The 16,196-nt window shown below is 49.2% G+C and overlaps 1 protein-coding gene across 11 annotated transcripts in view; it reads right to left on the bottom strand.

Annotated features, from left to right (window-relative positions):
- The window catches only part of ERI3 (ERI1 exoribonuclease family member 3), a 126,652-nt gene that overhangs the window by 77,856 nt on the left and 32,600 nt on the right, over positions 1 to 16,196 (bottom strand). For all 11 annotated transcript variants that reach the window (XR_004922058.2, XM_036107524.2, XM_036107527.2 and 8 more), the window contains 3 exons: positions 15,838 to 15,954; positions 9,017 to 9,076; positions 4,417 to 4,508 (listed from right to left, as the gene is read on the bottom strand). Coding sequence is in view for 10 of the 11 variants with exons in the window: in XM_036107524.2 (XP_035963417.1) it covers positions 4,417 to 4,508; positions 9,017 to 9,076; positions 15,838 to 15,954 (269 nt within the window). In the remaining variant the exon portion in view is untranslated. The remainder of the gene's footprint in view (positions 1 to 4,416; positions 4,509 to 9,016; positions 9,077 to 15,837; positions 15,955 to 16,196) is intronic.

Genomic DNA, 16,196 nt, shown 5'->3' with positions numbered 1-16,196 from the left:
GAAAATCCAGGAGCTTCCTGGCATTAGCAGCATAGTTCTCCAACCCCTCACACTCAGGTTGGTGCAGGAAGGCCCAAGATTTCCTCTTCTGTTCCATTCTCCCTGAATCTACCTTCCATCGATCCTCTGTCGTTCTTCCTGAGTACAGATTCCACAGGCTCACTCCATTACTGAGCTGTCATTTATTCAACAAACATTTATTGAACAACTACTACATACCAAACATTGTCCAAAATTATAATGGTGCCCACAATCTAGTGAAAGGTACAGATAAGTAGAGGCAGGCACAATACAATTTCATGTATAAATAAGTACATGTGCTCCAGAAACACACAGGAAGGCACCTAGAAATTGACGTTAACAAGGATCATGAGGAAATGGCCAGCTAGAGCATCCAGCTGGTGTTGGGGGGGGGGCGCGCACAGAGAGTACTGAAAGATGAGGTTCGAGAAGTAAGCAAGAGCCTTGAGGTCTCATTAAACAGCATGACTTTGCCTTGAGGGCAAGAGGAAGCCTTGAAAGTGTTTCGTAGGCATGTGACTTAATTTGCTATAGTTAGGAGAATGTCATGGGGGTAAAACTGGAGTCAGAGAGACGACTTAGAAGACTTCTGTAATCCAAGAAGAATTTGGTGACCTGAGGGGCGCCTGGGTGGCTCAGTTGGTTGAGCGTCCAACTCTTGATTTCGGCTCAGGTTGTGATCTCAGGGTTGTGGGATAGAGCCCCGTGTCAGGCCCAGGCTCAGCAGAGAGTCTATTTGAGATTCTCTCCTTCTCCCTCTGCCCCTCCCTCCGCTTGCACTCTCGCTTCCTCTCTCAAATAAATAAATCTTAAAAAAAAAAAAAAGCACCTGGAGACTTGAACTAGGGCAGCCGTAGCAGGGATGGTAAGAAGGCAAAGACTTTGAGAAACCTCTGGCAGGAAGAATCAACAAGATTTGGCAATTAATTGGTTGTGGCTAGAGAAAAGCAATCAAGGATGGTTCTCAGGTTTCTGACAGAACTACCAGACAGTGGTTCCAGTCACAACTTGAGAGCAAGCTGGAGGACCAGGTGTTGGGAGAAAGAGGACACCTGAGCTTTAAGGGGCCTGTGGCATCCAGATGGAGATACAGAAATAGGCAGTTGGATGTGAAAGCTTGGGGTTCAGCTGGCAGATAAAGCAGACTGCTTTTCTCCAGCAGGATCTCTGCTGCCATGTTAAAGATGGAACCCCTCTATAGAGACATTCCCTGCCTGGGTAGGCAGAGAAGACAGAGAATTGGAGAAAGAACCCTAGACGCCATGAAGAGCTTCAAGAACCACGAGGTAAGGCAGGTAGGGGAGGTAGGTCAGGTAGGGGACGCAAGCTGACCAAGGGCCAAAGCCATACAAGTGACATTTCTTAAACAAGTTGAGAAGGAAAATTAAATCTGTGCCCACTAAATTAAAACCCACCTCGGCAGGATCTGTGCCTACAGCATCAAAAGCCACAGAGTATCCACTCATCTGGCTTTGACAAAAGATGGACACAAAATGATTCTGTCGGGACTGGAGCAGATTTCTTTTCTCCAGTGGGATTTCTGCTGCCACTTCAGTTCCCATTTCTCAGTGCCTCACTAATCAGGCCCTTTCCAACAAAAGTGATGGGGGAAGCTGGTTGGGGGTGGGTGTTGGGAGAGAGGGGAAGGGCAGCAACGAGAAGGAGCCGTGGCTCTGGGAAACTAGAGTGGGAAATGAAAATATTTGCTGAATTCCTTAGACTTAGTTAATCTGAAAATGGATGTCAAAATAAGAAGTAAGCCCCATACTAACAAGTTGTGGATGTCAATTTAACACCACCCTTGTCAGGCTCCTCAGCAGCCTTTACCAGGTGCATAAAAAGGTGATGGCTCTGACGAGAGCCATCTGACGAGAGGTTCCAGGAACACCGATAAGCTGTGCACTGTCACGAAGCACTACTTAGGTTTCCTCTCTGGCTGTTTTTATTTTGTTACACATTTAATTAAGAGCCTTCCCAGCAGTTATGCGGAGTCCTGCTTCTAAAAGGCAGCCACAAAGCTCTCCTCCCCCCAGCCCCTGCTACCTGACATCTGCTTCCCTCCTGCATATTCTTTTTCAGAGCTTCACTGGTCTTTTCAATGCAAACACAAACCAGCTTACCAAAGTCTGCCCAACCCATCTCTTTTAGAAGCAACATGGTCTTAGAATTCAAGTCTGTCTAGCTAGGAGTCTACCAATTTGGGTCTCAGTTTCAAATTCTGTTTTGTTTTGTTTTTTCCATCTATAAAAGGGAGCTATCACCTTCTACCAGGGAAGATAATTAGGAGGACTGAATGAAATATGGTACATGCTCATTAAAATTTGGTTTCAAGGCGCCTGGGTAGTGCCAATTGGTTAAGCGTCCGACTCTTGGTTTTGCCTCAGGTCATGATCTCAGGGTCCTGGGATGGAGCCCCATCTCAGGCTCCAAGTTCAGTGTGGAGTCTGCTTGAGATTCTCTCTCTCCCTCTCCCTTTGCAACACCCCCCCCAGCTCATGCTGTCTCTCTCTCTCTCTAAAATAAATCTTTAAAAAAAATTTTTTTTGTTTTTTTTTTTCTATATGTTTGGATATAGACCCAATCCCTCTTCTTGATTACATCAGTTCTTATGAAGATGGAAAGCAGCCTCCTGAGTCACCAAAATCTGTCCCAGGCTCAGTGGGCCGAACTGGTGCTATAGGCCAGAATGGGCCAGACCCAAAGACAACACCCTCTGAAATTCCCTTTGTCTCATGGAGAAACCAACTTAGGAGGCCTGGCCAGAGAGTCCCCACACGGACACACAGGGAAGTTTTCGTATACACACATATGTACATGCCATCCCTAGTTAACGCAGGAGATTCTGAAATGTGGGTGTCTGGGATATGAACACACCAGAGTGAAATCCACTTGGAAGAGTGGGAGTCCTGGGAGGCTATCTGGAGACACTGTGCCTCTGGACTGGGCCACATGAGCCACAGACACTGGGTATCAGCCTGAACCCCAAACAGCTTCTCTTATGCCACGTACCTCCACCTCAATCCCTTCTCTGCTTCAAGTACTCGGAGCTGCCCAGGATGCCATAAATAAGAGCAACAGCCTTCCTCCTCCTCACCTTCTCTGTGGAACCCTCCCCTGATTCATATCTGCTTCCAGATCCAGCCTCTGTAATTTCCCTGACACGAGTGTCATCTGGGAACACGGAGATCCCCTGGAGCTCTGGGAGTCCTGTGCGCAACCTAGAGTATGCAGTCAGTGTGTGTATATGACCTGAGGGATGTGTGGGTGTTTATGTGATCTGGACTTGTTCCTCCTGTCTCACCTAGGGATCTGGTATCCAGTAGCAGGCTTGACATCCACCTGAGTGCGTAACTTCACCTCAATACCCAGCACCCAAAAGGCATAAAAAAGGATCTTGGTGAGAAGATAATGCCTAATTTGGTAGGAAATGTCACTCCGGAGCCACTATTCCTCACCCCCGACCAATACCCCACCTATGCACGAAAGTGTACACGCACGCACGCGCGCACGCACACACACAGAATGCTTGCAGCTGCCTTCGGTCACAAAGAACACAGAGATATCGATTCTATCAATCCTCAGCAAACAGTGCCCCCACCACCTCCACCCCATTTTAGCTCCCTGGGGGCTGTCTGAAGCCAGGTATCCATGAGGATAGACAAGAGGCAAAAGTGTCAACCTAGCAAAGGAACCAGTTCTGTCTTCCATAACCAGGGAAGGACCAGGGGACAAAGGAGAAAAAGCAGTGGGGACAAAGGAGGCTGGGGAATTGGACAGCTCCCTAGAAGCAGCCCTCTCTCATCCCACCACTGGGCCTGCAGTTGAATCATCAGGGCCTTGTACCCCAGATAAAAGGGTAGCACAGCAGAATGGTTAAGAGACAGGACCCTGGAGCCAGGTTGCCTGGGTTTGAATCCTGGCTCTGTGTGTCTTAGGCAAGTTACTTAACCTCTCTGTGCCTTAATTCCCTTATCTATAAAACAGGAATAAAAGTACCAAGGTTTATTAAATGAATTACTATTTCTAAAGCATTAAGGGTAGTAAACACTATATATTTGTTAAAAAAAAAAAAAAAAGGATCTTCTTTTAACTCCTTCCTTCCAGGGCAATAACATGCAGCCCCACAACTGGAAGGACTGTCCTGAGCAGTGGGACCTGGCAAAGGCAGGAAGGCCCTGACAACAGCCGTCCCGGTAGGGTCCTTGACAGGTCTACTCCCAGCTCCAGAGGCAGAAGGCAGGGTTCCCAGTCCTCTTTTCACCTTGGCAGCCCCAAAGATCCAGGGACTCCCTGACTCAGCTGCCCTGTAGGCTTGGACGTGTAAGCCTGCAAAAGGCGACACCTGGTCCCATAGCTTCCAAGCCCTGCCAGCAAAGCAGTGCTTCTCATACTCACATGACTTTCAAGTCCCAGTCTCCACAAGTGACAAAAATTGACTTGACGTTTGGATCTAAGAGGCCTTCTTTCGCCATCCACTCATCGACCCTCTGAAAAGTACACAACAAGAACAGATGAGATTTTCCTTTCTTTTTTTTTCTTCCCAAGTCTGTGAAGAGCCACACCAGTGAAACACAGATAAGCTGCTTGTAATCAGAGCAGGAGAAAACTGTAATCTTATCCAGCCATGGCTCCGCTCTGGGCTCTCAGCCTTGGCTCAGGGCTTTGGGGTCACTGGGAGGATGATCCCTGCAGGAAGATCCACAAACCCGAATGAGTGGGGGAAGGGAGCCCCTCCACTGCCCCACTGCCCCACTGCCTGGCAGCCCACCCCAGACGGGATAAGGACACATCCTGGTAAGTCGGTCCTCAAAAGCAAAGCCTAGCACAGACACAGGATGCCCTGGGCCATGAGAACAGGCTGGAAGGAGGCCCCAAGCAGGAACTCCAATCCACAGGTTCATTCATTCCCTTATTCATTTCACCCTCCCACCAAAGGTTTATTAACCAAATTTATGAATTTGGTTATTCCCCAAATGACGGTGAAGTTAATTTTCACTGTGAGTCTAGCAGAAAAAGCTCCCTTGCTGGGATAGAACCCCACCTTGATCCCTGGGGTGGCATGGCCTGCTTCAGTCCCTGAAAGCTCATAAACTGGCCCAGACTTTATGTTTCTCCTCTCCTGGTTGAGGACTCAAATTCAAATTCAGTGGACTCTTTTGAAGGCTGAGCTCAATTCCTAGACAGGGACAAAAACTGCTCCTAAACATACTTTAAGTATTTCTTTCCCTTCATCCCTTTGATCAGGCTTATTATTTGCACTCACATTGGAAGTACAAATACTAAAATCAGTATATAATGAGAGAATTATCAGAAAGCATTCCTGAAGCATTGCCTATTTTTCAGAAGGTCCCAGGCATGGGGTGAGAGTACAGCAGATGACCACCACGCCACTCACACAGAAGGATTAGCTTTTAAAGGCTACATCGCAAAGTAGCCAGAAATGCAGGATTGAAAGTCAAACACATCTGGGTTCTAACCTTGGCTCTTCCATATCCTGGCTGTGTCACTGATAGGAAGTCATTTAAAAGTCATTTAACCTCTCTGAACTTCAGTTTCCTTCATCTATAAAATGAGGTAGGATGACTAACCTTACAGGGTTGTTTTGAGAATTAAATGTAATAATGTATTAAGTGCCTACCACAAAATAGACAGTAGGCTGAGAAGGCGAGAAAGGCAGATCATCATAATACAATATAATAGATGCAGCCCTGGAGAAGTGACCAGAATGCTATAGGACCAAGAGGAGGAAATGACTAGCTCTACCTTTTACAGAGAAAGGAGTCAGAAAGGAAGGCTTCAGGAAGACGCCAACCGAACTAGGGGACTCGGTGGTTGGGTTTCCCAAAAGGGTGGAGCAGAGTAAAGGATGTCCCAGGCAGAGGCAGAGGCACGATCATTTTGTATTTGAGAAGCAATTATATGCTCTATGTCTGCCTCCCCCACCAGACTATAAGCACCATGAAGGCAGGGACTTTTATTTGTTTTATTCACTATCTAAATCCCTAACTCAGCAGTGTCTTCTCAATAGATACCTGCTGATTGACTGAAACATGAGTAGGGGATAGTGTGACCGATGTCTAGCGTGTAGAAAGGAGGGACAGGAAATGAAGCTGGGGGTTAGGCAGGCCAGACTGTGAAGACTCCAGCAGGTAATGGAGAGCTCACTGAAATCGTGAAGTAAGATTACTCCTAGCAGGTGTAGGCTAGCTCCCTGGGACATCTTAGAGATCCTGGAGGCCTGGTCCATACCAAAGCAGTCTTTGAGTAGGGCCAAGGATCCTAGGTCATTCCATGGCTAGAGCAGTCCTACCTCTCAGGAGGTCAGAGCTGCTCCTTAAGCCAGACTGTGCAGACCCTCTTCACAGTCTGCACACCGGAGAATCCCCCTCAGCCCAAGAGTCTCCCTAGCAAGCTAAATTCAGGACCTTCCACTGCGGAATGGCTTGTCTCCCCAGCCACTATGGCCCAGTTGCACAGAAGGACATGCACACACTCACATTCATGTATCCTTTCCCAAGACTCTACATAAGAAAAGGAGTAAGGCAAACCTAGGGCTCCCTATCTCATCTAACCCTGCTCCAGCTCACTGGCCTTAAATCCCCAAGGTACGTGCCCCATCTGCTGGGGGGGCTCCCCAATGCCCCAACTCCTAAAAAGTGGTCTTGGAAAAGAGAGCAAGACAGGATTGTCAGGAGCCAATGCCCAGCAGGACCTTTCCCATGAGAAGCACTTAATACTCACAGGGGCCCTTGGAAGCTTAGGGCCTAGGCCATTCACTCATACAATAGGTATTTAGTGAGAACCTTCTACTGTAAGCCTGTCCAGAGAAGTGATACTACATTTGTCCTGCAGTATCACTGTCTTTTTCTGTCCTTTTCCTTCCCTTCTCCACTTAAATGGATAAAGAGTTAGAGGAATCACCAAGGGAGGGGGGTGGGAGGATGGGTTAGCCTGGTGATGGTATTAAAGAGGGCACGTTCTGCATGGAGCACTGGGTGTTATGCACAAACAATGAATCATGGAACACTACATCAAAAACTAATGATGTAATGTATGGTGATTAACATAACAATAAAAAATTAAAAAAAAAAAAAGAGAGGAATCACCAAGACAATCCCCAATCAGCTGGGCTGGCCCTCCCAGCTACTGAAGGTCTAGCATGAGTCCTACCTGGACTAAATGAGTCAGGCAAACACCTAGCTGGCCACCTGCTCAGGGCCTTGGTTAGGACAAGAAGTCAGCTTTTTAGCTATATGACCAACTCAGGGCTAATGAGACAAAGTAGAGCCCATTCTGGTCTCCTTGCCAGAGACTCCCTATTCAGGCTGATGCCAGGAATCTTCCCTCTTCACCCACAAAGTATGCTCAAGTATCAGAAAGTAGCTTTGTGGATAAGACTCAGAATCCCCTGAGCATTCTGCTCCAGGCTGGCCTGAGGTTAGCAAGAGGAAGTCTCCTGAAGACCATCGCTCCCTGTCAACCAGCACAACTGAGGGGGAAAAAAAATCCCATAATCTCAATAGCTCTGGTTCACCGCTGGCCTACAGCAGGCATCTTCCTCCTCAGATCCTGGCCAGAGACATTCCCGGGAATAGCTAGCTGCCTGCAGTCTGGCCTCCCTCAGGGGGCAGGCCCTGGCTGGGACAGAGGAAAGAATGGGTCGGTCCCCACTTTCTCTTTGAGTCTGGTCTTACAGGGAGCAGTTGATGCTGAGGGGCCCCCTCAATCATAGGAGTGAATCTCCCCTCAAAAAAAGAGGGTCAGTGCGGCTGGGAGACACCTCAGAACTCATCTTCTCATCTCCCAACCTACTGTAGGTACCCTAACACTGACCCGACCCAGAGCTTGACCAGTCAGAGAACCTAGGCTTGTACACTCCCAGGGACAGGGAGCATACCTGCCACTGGGTGAGCCTAAACCTGACTCCATCCTGAGGAGCCCAGGAATTCAGTCTGCGTTTCTCTCTCCCATGGGACAGGGCCTCTTGGCTAAATAAAGAGATCTTCCTCCCTCTCCCTGCTACCACCCAACTTCCTCCAGGCTGACTACCTAGATGTGCCCTGCTATACCCACCCCCCACCCCCTACTCTGCTTCCTCCTGTGCTTTGATAGGGGCTGAGCTTTAGGTTTACTGGTCTTAAAGATAATAAAGCACCTAATGGGATCCACAGGCTTTTTCTCTTCTCCCCTCCCCCGAGAGAGGAGGGAGGGGGAAAGGGACCTTCTCCCTCCGTGAAAACCCCCAGGCCAGAAGGGGTGGGAGACAAGCTGAGGCCAAGCCCGGCCCTTCCTTATTCCCTCAGGCTGGAGCACAAGAAGCAGCGTCTTAACCTTTTCCAGCTCCCGGAGGAGAACATCCTAGAAGTGTGGTCTCCGCCAAGGGTTCTAAAGCCTTTCATTTGATTTCCCTCACATAGGCAATTGTCGTAATTATTCTGATTCGGAATCATTACCCAGCGCAGCCTCTGCACCCCTGACAGGCACAATGCATCCAGCGGCAGGCTGCAGTGGGGCAGGCGGGCCCAGCGCACCTCCTGGAGGAGCTGACAGCAAACAAAAGCCATCAATGGGGAGTTCTGGGTGAGTTAATGAAGCGCTCACATGCCACAGGCAGCCCACACTAAAGCTAAACAAAAACACCTCAGTCCCCAGGGCTAGTCCTGCGGTCCCACGCTCGGCTCCCCTCTTCCCCGACCCACCCAGCACCGGCTGCCCACGCTGTCCAGCCCAGGGCCGGGGGCCAGGAGGGGGCGGGGGCCCTGTGTGGAACTCGGGGGAGCACTGGACATCTTGCCAGTAACCCTGACGGGAACAGCTGGAGATGACAGATCAATGGTTCAATACTCTCAACAGCATGTCACCGATGTGACAGCAAATGTTATTCTAATCAAGCCATAATCATAGTCAAATTACACGGCTACATTCTCAGGAGGGGAGGGAGAGAAAGGCAGCGGGAAAGGGTCAGAGGTCAGGAATTAAAGGTCACTCAACCTACCTCCAGCACTTGCTGCAGGCTCGGCTGCCCATCCACCATGGCTTGAATGATCCCGGTGAGCTGCAAGGAAAGAGAAATAGCCAGTAGGTGGAACTGCAGGGTGCAGGGTCGCAAAGCCAGACTGGATCCTTTCCTTCCTCCTTCTACCAGAAAAGACTCTGGCCTGCAACACTTTTGGCTCAGAACCTGCCAGAAGCCTTGGGAATGAAGTCCCAGGACATAAGGTGAACTTTCTCCACAACATCCTGCCCCGAAAGGGGGAAACACATCTACATGCTGACCACAGGGTATGTTTCATACCCATTTCAGCTTTCACTTTGAAAAAAAAAGGAAAAAAAAAAAAAAAGATTTTATGTGTCTTGTATTCAATAGGCTCAGTAAATCCCTACAAATTATGATCTAAAGTAAATTCACCTCCCAGCTTCACAGAAGTTCCTGTAGACCTTGAGGAATGCTCACATAGGACAGCAACACTTGGGTTCAAGTCTGGGTCTCGATGTCCAGCATTTCCCCATCTAACACCAGAGAAGAGCCGGGGGAACCCCACAGGCATCCACCCTTTACCGTGAATACCTGGGTCCTCAATACCAACTAGGCAAGCAAGAAATAGACACTTTTTTTTTTAAGATTTTATTTATTTGACAGAGAGAGAGAGAGCACCAGTAGGCAGAGTGGCAGGCAGAGGGAGAGGGAGAAGCAGGCTCTCCGTTAAGCAGGGAGCCCGATATGGGGCTCGATCCCAGGACCCTAGGATCATGACCTGAGCCGAAGGCAGACGCTTAATGACTGAGCCCCAGGCACCCCAAGAAATAGACACCTTTAACTGATTGGGAAACTCAGACGGAAAGGCCTAATAAAGGAACCTGGTCTAGAGAATTTCTGACTCAGGCCTATGCTCACCCAGGTCAGGCCTAGGTTCAAACAAGCTTGTTGCTTTGCTTTGTTTTGTTTTGAAGTGAAAATATCCCTCGAATACAGACTAGGACAGACTGCCTCGGGGACCTGAGGCAGGAGGCCCCTATCCACAGACCTGGACCCAGCTGGAAATCACCATGCCCAATGTGCCCCTGGCTACTCCTATAGAGAGCAGCAGCTCAGGCTTGCTGGGGAACTTCTTTTTTTTAAGTGTTGGGGGGGGGGGATTAAACTCCAATTAAACTATAATTACATTTAATGAATATCAAATACCCAGCTCACAGGAACCGCCGGCTCTAAGAGGGAAGTTTAGTTTCTCATAGAGACTTACATGGAATGGTAATACACACCTTTTAGGGAAGAAATTTTCATTTTAAGAACGCTGAGTTCCTCTAGGTGGGTTTCTGTAGTTCATCAAGTCATTATTAGGTGGTATTTTAAGGAAGTGTAAGGACACAGCCACTCTATTTTATATTCCAGAAACTGTTTTTATATTAATCTGTATTTTAATTGGGTAACAGCTGCTGCCTACAGACTTCCCATGGTCTAAAAGGAAAATAAATTAGAAAGATTAACTACACTGTTGTTTCACAAGGCTTTAACCCACAGCATGCCCACCCGGCTGGCACCTCCACACCCTTTCCTTGCTTGGGAGACCAAAGAACTGCCCAGCAGAGGGAGGGCCTGAGCCAAAGAGAAGAAAAGTTGGTCCACTGAGGGCTAGGGGTGGGGCTGGGGGGTGAGGGGTGAGGAAGAGCTCTGGGTCAGCGGCTTTAATCTTATGAGTGCTAAGACTCCTCTTTTTATTTAGTCAACAACTATTCATGGACGGCCTACAATGTACTGGGCCCCATTCCAGGAACTAGGGATCCAGCTGTGAGGAAAAACATGAAACCCCTGCCCTCCTGGAATCAGCACTCTTCTTGGCAGCCCCCTCCATGCCCAGCCCAGCCGGCACACAAAGCCTATACACCTTCCAGAGCCACACCCTGAGCAGGCAGCTGCCCTGGGTTTGTCTCAGGCACAGAGGGGCCAGAGTCCAGAGTAGGCTTGTTGCTGACTCCAGGTGCAACACCCAGATGACTGACGAGCACCCATGCACCTACCCCTGCCCTTCCTGGGCCCGCTTCTCTCCTGCTTCATTCTTCCAGGGCCAAGCCACACCCCCAGGCTTGGAGCTGGTGCTCAGGGTCAGGACTATCCTGGAAAACCTACAGCCAGGCACTCTCACTTCTTGGAAAAGCTCTGGGGTCTGTGTGCCAGTCTCATGTCCTGTCTGAGTCTTCTGGGGCAAAGTTAGGTCTACCACTTCTCTTGACTCCTACACCAAGGGTCACTGAGATGAGATGAACACTGAAGGGCTTCCAGAAAGGCTCACTCACAGAAGAAACCAATGGCACCCTTGTCAAGAGACCTCCCTCCTTGGAGATGGGACTTAGGTCAGCATCTATGCACTCCACAAGCACCTGCTCTGGGCCCAGGAAAATCACTCATGTGCGGAGAGAAAGTCACTGCACTAAAAAGGAAAACCAGGGCACTGCTCTGCGCGATCTCTCACTACAGACTAGGGCCCACCTTTTCCACCCTGGTGGTAGGTGGTAGGGCTCCGGGGTCCTAGGGCTTTCTCACACTCCTGTCCAGTGGTCAGCAATCCTAGAATCATCAGCCTGGAAGGAGCCTAGTGAGCCCAGCTCCCTCTCTCTCCAGGCTTCCCAGACTACTTGTGGTTCAGCAAGACACGGCTTACAGCTGAGCTCCTAAAGGGCTTGAACTCAACCCCCAGAGACACGGGGGCTTGAACTATTGGTTCGGCTAGAGGCATCCTTCCAGGGGGAGGCCTCACTCCCCTGTATGAATCCTTCCAAGGATGGACTACATCTTATCAGCTCCACCAAGGCACTAGATGAAGTGTGTGAAATTAAGAAATTAGTCCCTGTACCTGATACTGACAACCTATAAGACATCTCTAAGACTTACACCAGAAGCGATGAAGGAGAGAGCTAATTTAATAAAATAAATACTGGAAAGTTCTACCTTAGGCCTAACTTAAATCCTTCATGCTGCAGTTTACACCCAACCCCACTTGGGTTAATATATATTTGTAAAAAGCTTTCACATCCTCACAATGAAAGGTACTAGAGGAAAGCCAAGTATTATTAAGCTGAGAACCAGGGCTCACAGGCTAAACAGAGCTCAAAGACCTTAACCACTTAAAGCTGGAGAGGTGAGAGGAAGAATTAATGTGTGCTCTGTGGCTCCTTTCACCAAGGGATTACAGATTAACTCCCGCTTCTCCAGACTCGGAAACCACAAGGCGAGGGGCTTTTGACCCTGACTGATAACATGACTGGTTACTGAGATCCCCTACCCACACAGGGGCTTTGTCCAGGAACGAGCTGGCTTCATCATAAACACTAGCAACTACAGGAAGCAGCCCAGGACACTCAATGCCAATAGCATGTCAGCATCCAGTGCTTTCTCCTTTCACAGTTTATCTCCAACACAATCGTATTCTGACACCAAGACAGTTTGTTGATTACATAAGCACTTGTCTCTGGTGTGCAATCTGATAATCAGACCCACTCTTTCTCCTCAGACAAAGAGACCAATAAATCTCACTCTTTATAAGTATAGGTGCAAGACAAAGCCCTTTACTGGCATTTAGCAAAATTGGTATTTTTTCTAGTTTTTTCAAGACAATGACAACAACAACAAAAAAAAACTGCACATGGTCAGGGACTGTGCAGTAGCCCAGCTGCTAGATGCAGAGATCTGACGGGTTGGAGCAGATTCTAGAGGTGGTAGGGAAAGGGCTTGGGAAGGAGTGAAATTTATCCCATCCTATCTCTGTCAGAAATAAGTCTCCAGGGCGCCTGGGTGGCTCAGTTGGTTAAGCGACTGCCTTCGGCTCAGGTCATGATCCTGGAGTCCCGGGATCGAGTCCCGCATCGGGCTCCCTGCTCGGCAGGGAGTCTGCTTCTCCCTCTGACCCTCCTCCCTCTCATGCTCTCTGTCTCTCATTCTCTCTCTCTCAAATAAATAAATAAAATCTTTAAAAAAAAAAAATAAGTCTCCAGGCAGACTATCACCTGGAACGAAGAAAGGATCTCAAGAAGGCTACTAACATGTCCATTACACAGAGCAGTTAAGAGTGTCTATATGTGGGCTACAGACCCATTCAAGGCAGCATCCCTCTTCTTGCTGCCCAGCACTGAGCCTGTCTCTCCCTGCCAAAAGCATGTACTCATATGTGTACTCATGTGTCATGATGTGCATGCACACACACACACACACACACACACACACAGAGGCCAGGGTTCTTAAGAACTTCTTATGCACAAGAGAAAATCCTACTAGAGGAGATGCTCAGGCACAATCCAGAGGTGCTGGGTTGTTCCTCACACCTACTAAGGAAAGATTCTCTCTGACTGTGATGATCTCTATCTCTACCCCAAAGGCAGCCACTGCCACACTGGACAAGGTCCCACAGTGATGGCCCCCAGCCCGTGTCCATGCCTCTCTCTACATTACAACTCCATCTGGTATGGAAACAGGGCAATATTTAGATGATCTGAGGTCTTCCAAAGAAGTCTTCACTTACTCGAAAGAACGAGTTAGCAGGACAGTTACTTCGGGGCAGGGGCGGGGTAGCAGGCAGCAAGGTGTGGTTGATTACTCCTTGACAATATTCATTCATTTAAGGAACACATGTTAAGTGTTTACTTGGCACCAGACCCTAATGATGGGCCAGAAATGGATCAGACCCAGGTTCTGCCCTCAGTGAACTCACTCACGGTCTAGTGGAGAGACACGTAAGTAAATACAGTACAATGCATCTGATCAGCGCTTTGGGTGGTGGGACCAGCCATGGGCTTGGGGAAGGCTCCCCAGAGAAGGTGACCCTGAGAAAAGTCCTAGAGGACAAGTAGGGGCAGGGAAGGAAAGTGGGAGCCGCATACAGGCAGGAGCATCGTGTGCACAGGCAGACTGTGAGGGAGCGACCTTAGGTGAGGGAAGTGAGGGGGCATGAAGCAGGGAGATGTGAGGTTGGACAAAAAGGCCGGGACCAGGTCAGGGAGAGTTGGAGGCTCTGGAAGCCTGAGGCGAAATGGCACCCTCGGTGCCACAGCTCAGTCACATCTTCACTTTCAGATAAGGCTTCTGGACAAGGGTCCCAACCCCACTGTGCCTCCTGCCCTCCAAATTATGTATGTGTGTCCAGGGGTGAAACTTTCTAAAAAAGGAAAAATAGCTCTCATCATAGTCTCACAATCCCTCCTCCCTTACCCCCAAAAAGAAACAGCAGCAGCCCTGATCTCAAAAAGATCTCTTTTCCCAATACTCTCAAGAACCCACTCCTGCCCAGGGCTGAGCTCCAACAGCACTGTTCCATGCCTAAAGAACTAGTAACCTTTCCCAAATTTGGGTCTGCCCAGCTGCACCAGGCAGCCTAGCTGCAGCTAGAGTCCCCAAGGGGGGGATCTGCACACAGAGAGGAAGACGAGAAGGACAAGAGGATACTGCATTTTCAGGCCAGTGGAGGCTCAGGTAACTAGCTGGCTTGAGGAAAATCTTCCCTTTCCACAAGGAAGGGGATTTTCACCATTAAAATGGTGGTTTTTTCCCAAAATGGGCAAAAAAAGAACAGATTAGCGCCCCCTGGTGGTATAGGTAATTTCCAGGGGCAAGGGGGAAAAAACGTAGATCCCAGAGGGAGCAAGAATCTCGACATCATTAGTGGGAACAACAAAGGGGCTGCGAGCCCACACACTTTGGCAGATGGATGCCTGCCTCAAAGGCCTGCCTGGGCTGGGCAGGAAACACTGGCATCAAGCCCAGCAGCGACCCCTGAAACTTCGTATCTGGGCTAAGTCAGCCTCAGAGCCCGTGGGGCCCTCCCACCAGTGGCAGGCAGGCCCTTTCCCAGCATTCCCCACACCAAGACAATGGTTTGCGGATCACTCGAGAACTTCCTTCCTCATGTTTCACTCATATGCAGAAAGTAAATCTCTAAACAAAGGCAGAATATCTCGAATGTACCCCAGCCCCAAATTCTTAAGAAGATTCCAGAAACACTCACGTTCTCCCATTACTTCTGCTACCACACATACTTGGCCTGTGATTCCACCACAGCCCCTGGCCACCACAGAGTGCATAACACGACACGTCACAGGGGAAAGCAGTCACAGAAGGTCTCAAGAGTAAGAACGCTTCAGGGGCACCTCCTCTCTGCTACTAGTTCTTTTGAGCCTCTAGCAAGCATCAAGATCTCAGTTAGCCCAATTTCACAATCTGCAAAATGGGGCCAATACTAACCTGCTGGCAAGGTGGCCGAGTACAACACCGGCACGGGATAAGGATAAAGACATTTCAGCCTCATATCCCACTTGGACTGCTCTTCTCGTTCCTCAATGATAGGGTCGTGCTTCCCACAAACTCAACCACTGCTTCACGCAGGGCCACTTTGCTCAAGGACAGAAAAACATCACCAGAGGCTAAGAAAGCCTGAACCTAACCTCTCCTTCCAAGAAGCTGAAATCTTTACCTCTTGTCAAGAGGCCCCAAGGGAAATAGAACTGAAAAGTAGCTGAACCCCGGCAGTACCACCCTGGAGTGGTGCAGCACTCCAAGTGCCTGGTCACCAGGACGGGTAGGGACGATAAGGGAGAGAAAAGGTTGGGGAAGCTGGGACAGATGGTGCCACTTCTCCTTGGGTCCCCAGTGACCACAGTGGTGCAAGCGGAGTGGCAGACTTTGTAAAAAGCCAGCTGCTGGCTGGGTCCAATGCGCACCTGCCTTACCCACTAATAAGGCTCCAGCTGCCCCTAAAGCAGCATGTACAGTGCACCAGTGACCCAAAAGCTCCTGTCCCAGCAGCCCGTGCTGCCCTGCTCCAGGGCCCTTACCTCTGTACAGAAGGGAGTAAGCTGTGGATGGACTACTGGCTGGACATACATGTGAAAGGTGGACTCAATCTCCATGGTCCGACCATTTAGCTTCAGGATGGGGAACTCGATGATTTCCTGGAATGGCAAAGACACAGAAAAAGAAGAATACATTTTTTTAACCAAACATTATAAGGAAGAGTCAAGAATGAGGGACTGTTTTGGACTCATTAGCTCCTGCCAGGCCAGACCCAAGACTGAGTGAGATGGTGCCAGCTCAGTTCCAATCCCAACCTTCCCACTGTTACTACCCTTACAGGTGGCAGGGACTAGACACACACCCCACCCCCACTGTCTCTGGAAAGGGGAAAGAAAGACAG

Source organism: Halichoerus grypus, chromosome 5 (assembly GCF_964656455.1).
Source record: "Halichoerus grypus chromosome 5, mHalGry1.hap1.1, whole genome shotgun sequence".
Taxonomy (NCBI): Eukaryota; Metazoa; Chordata; class Mammalia; order Carnivora; family Phocidae; genus Halichoerus; species Halichoerus grypus.
The sequence above is the reverse complement of the archived record's forward strand: the minus strand, read 5'-3'. Positions and strand labels throughout refer to the sequence as shown.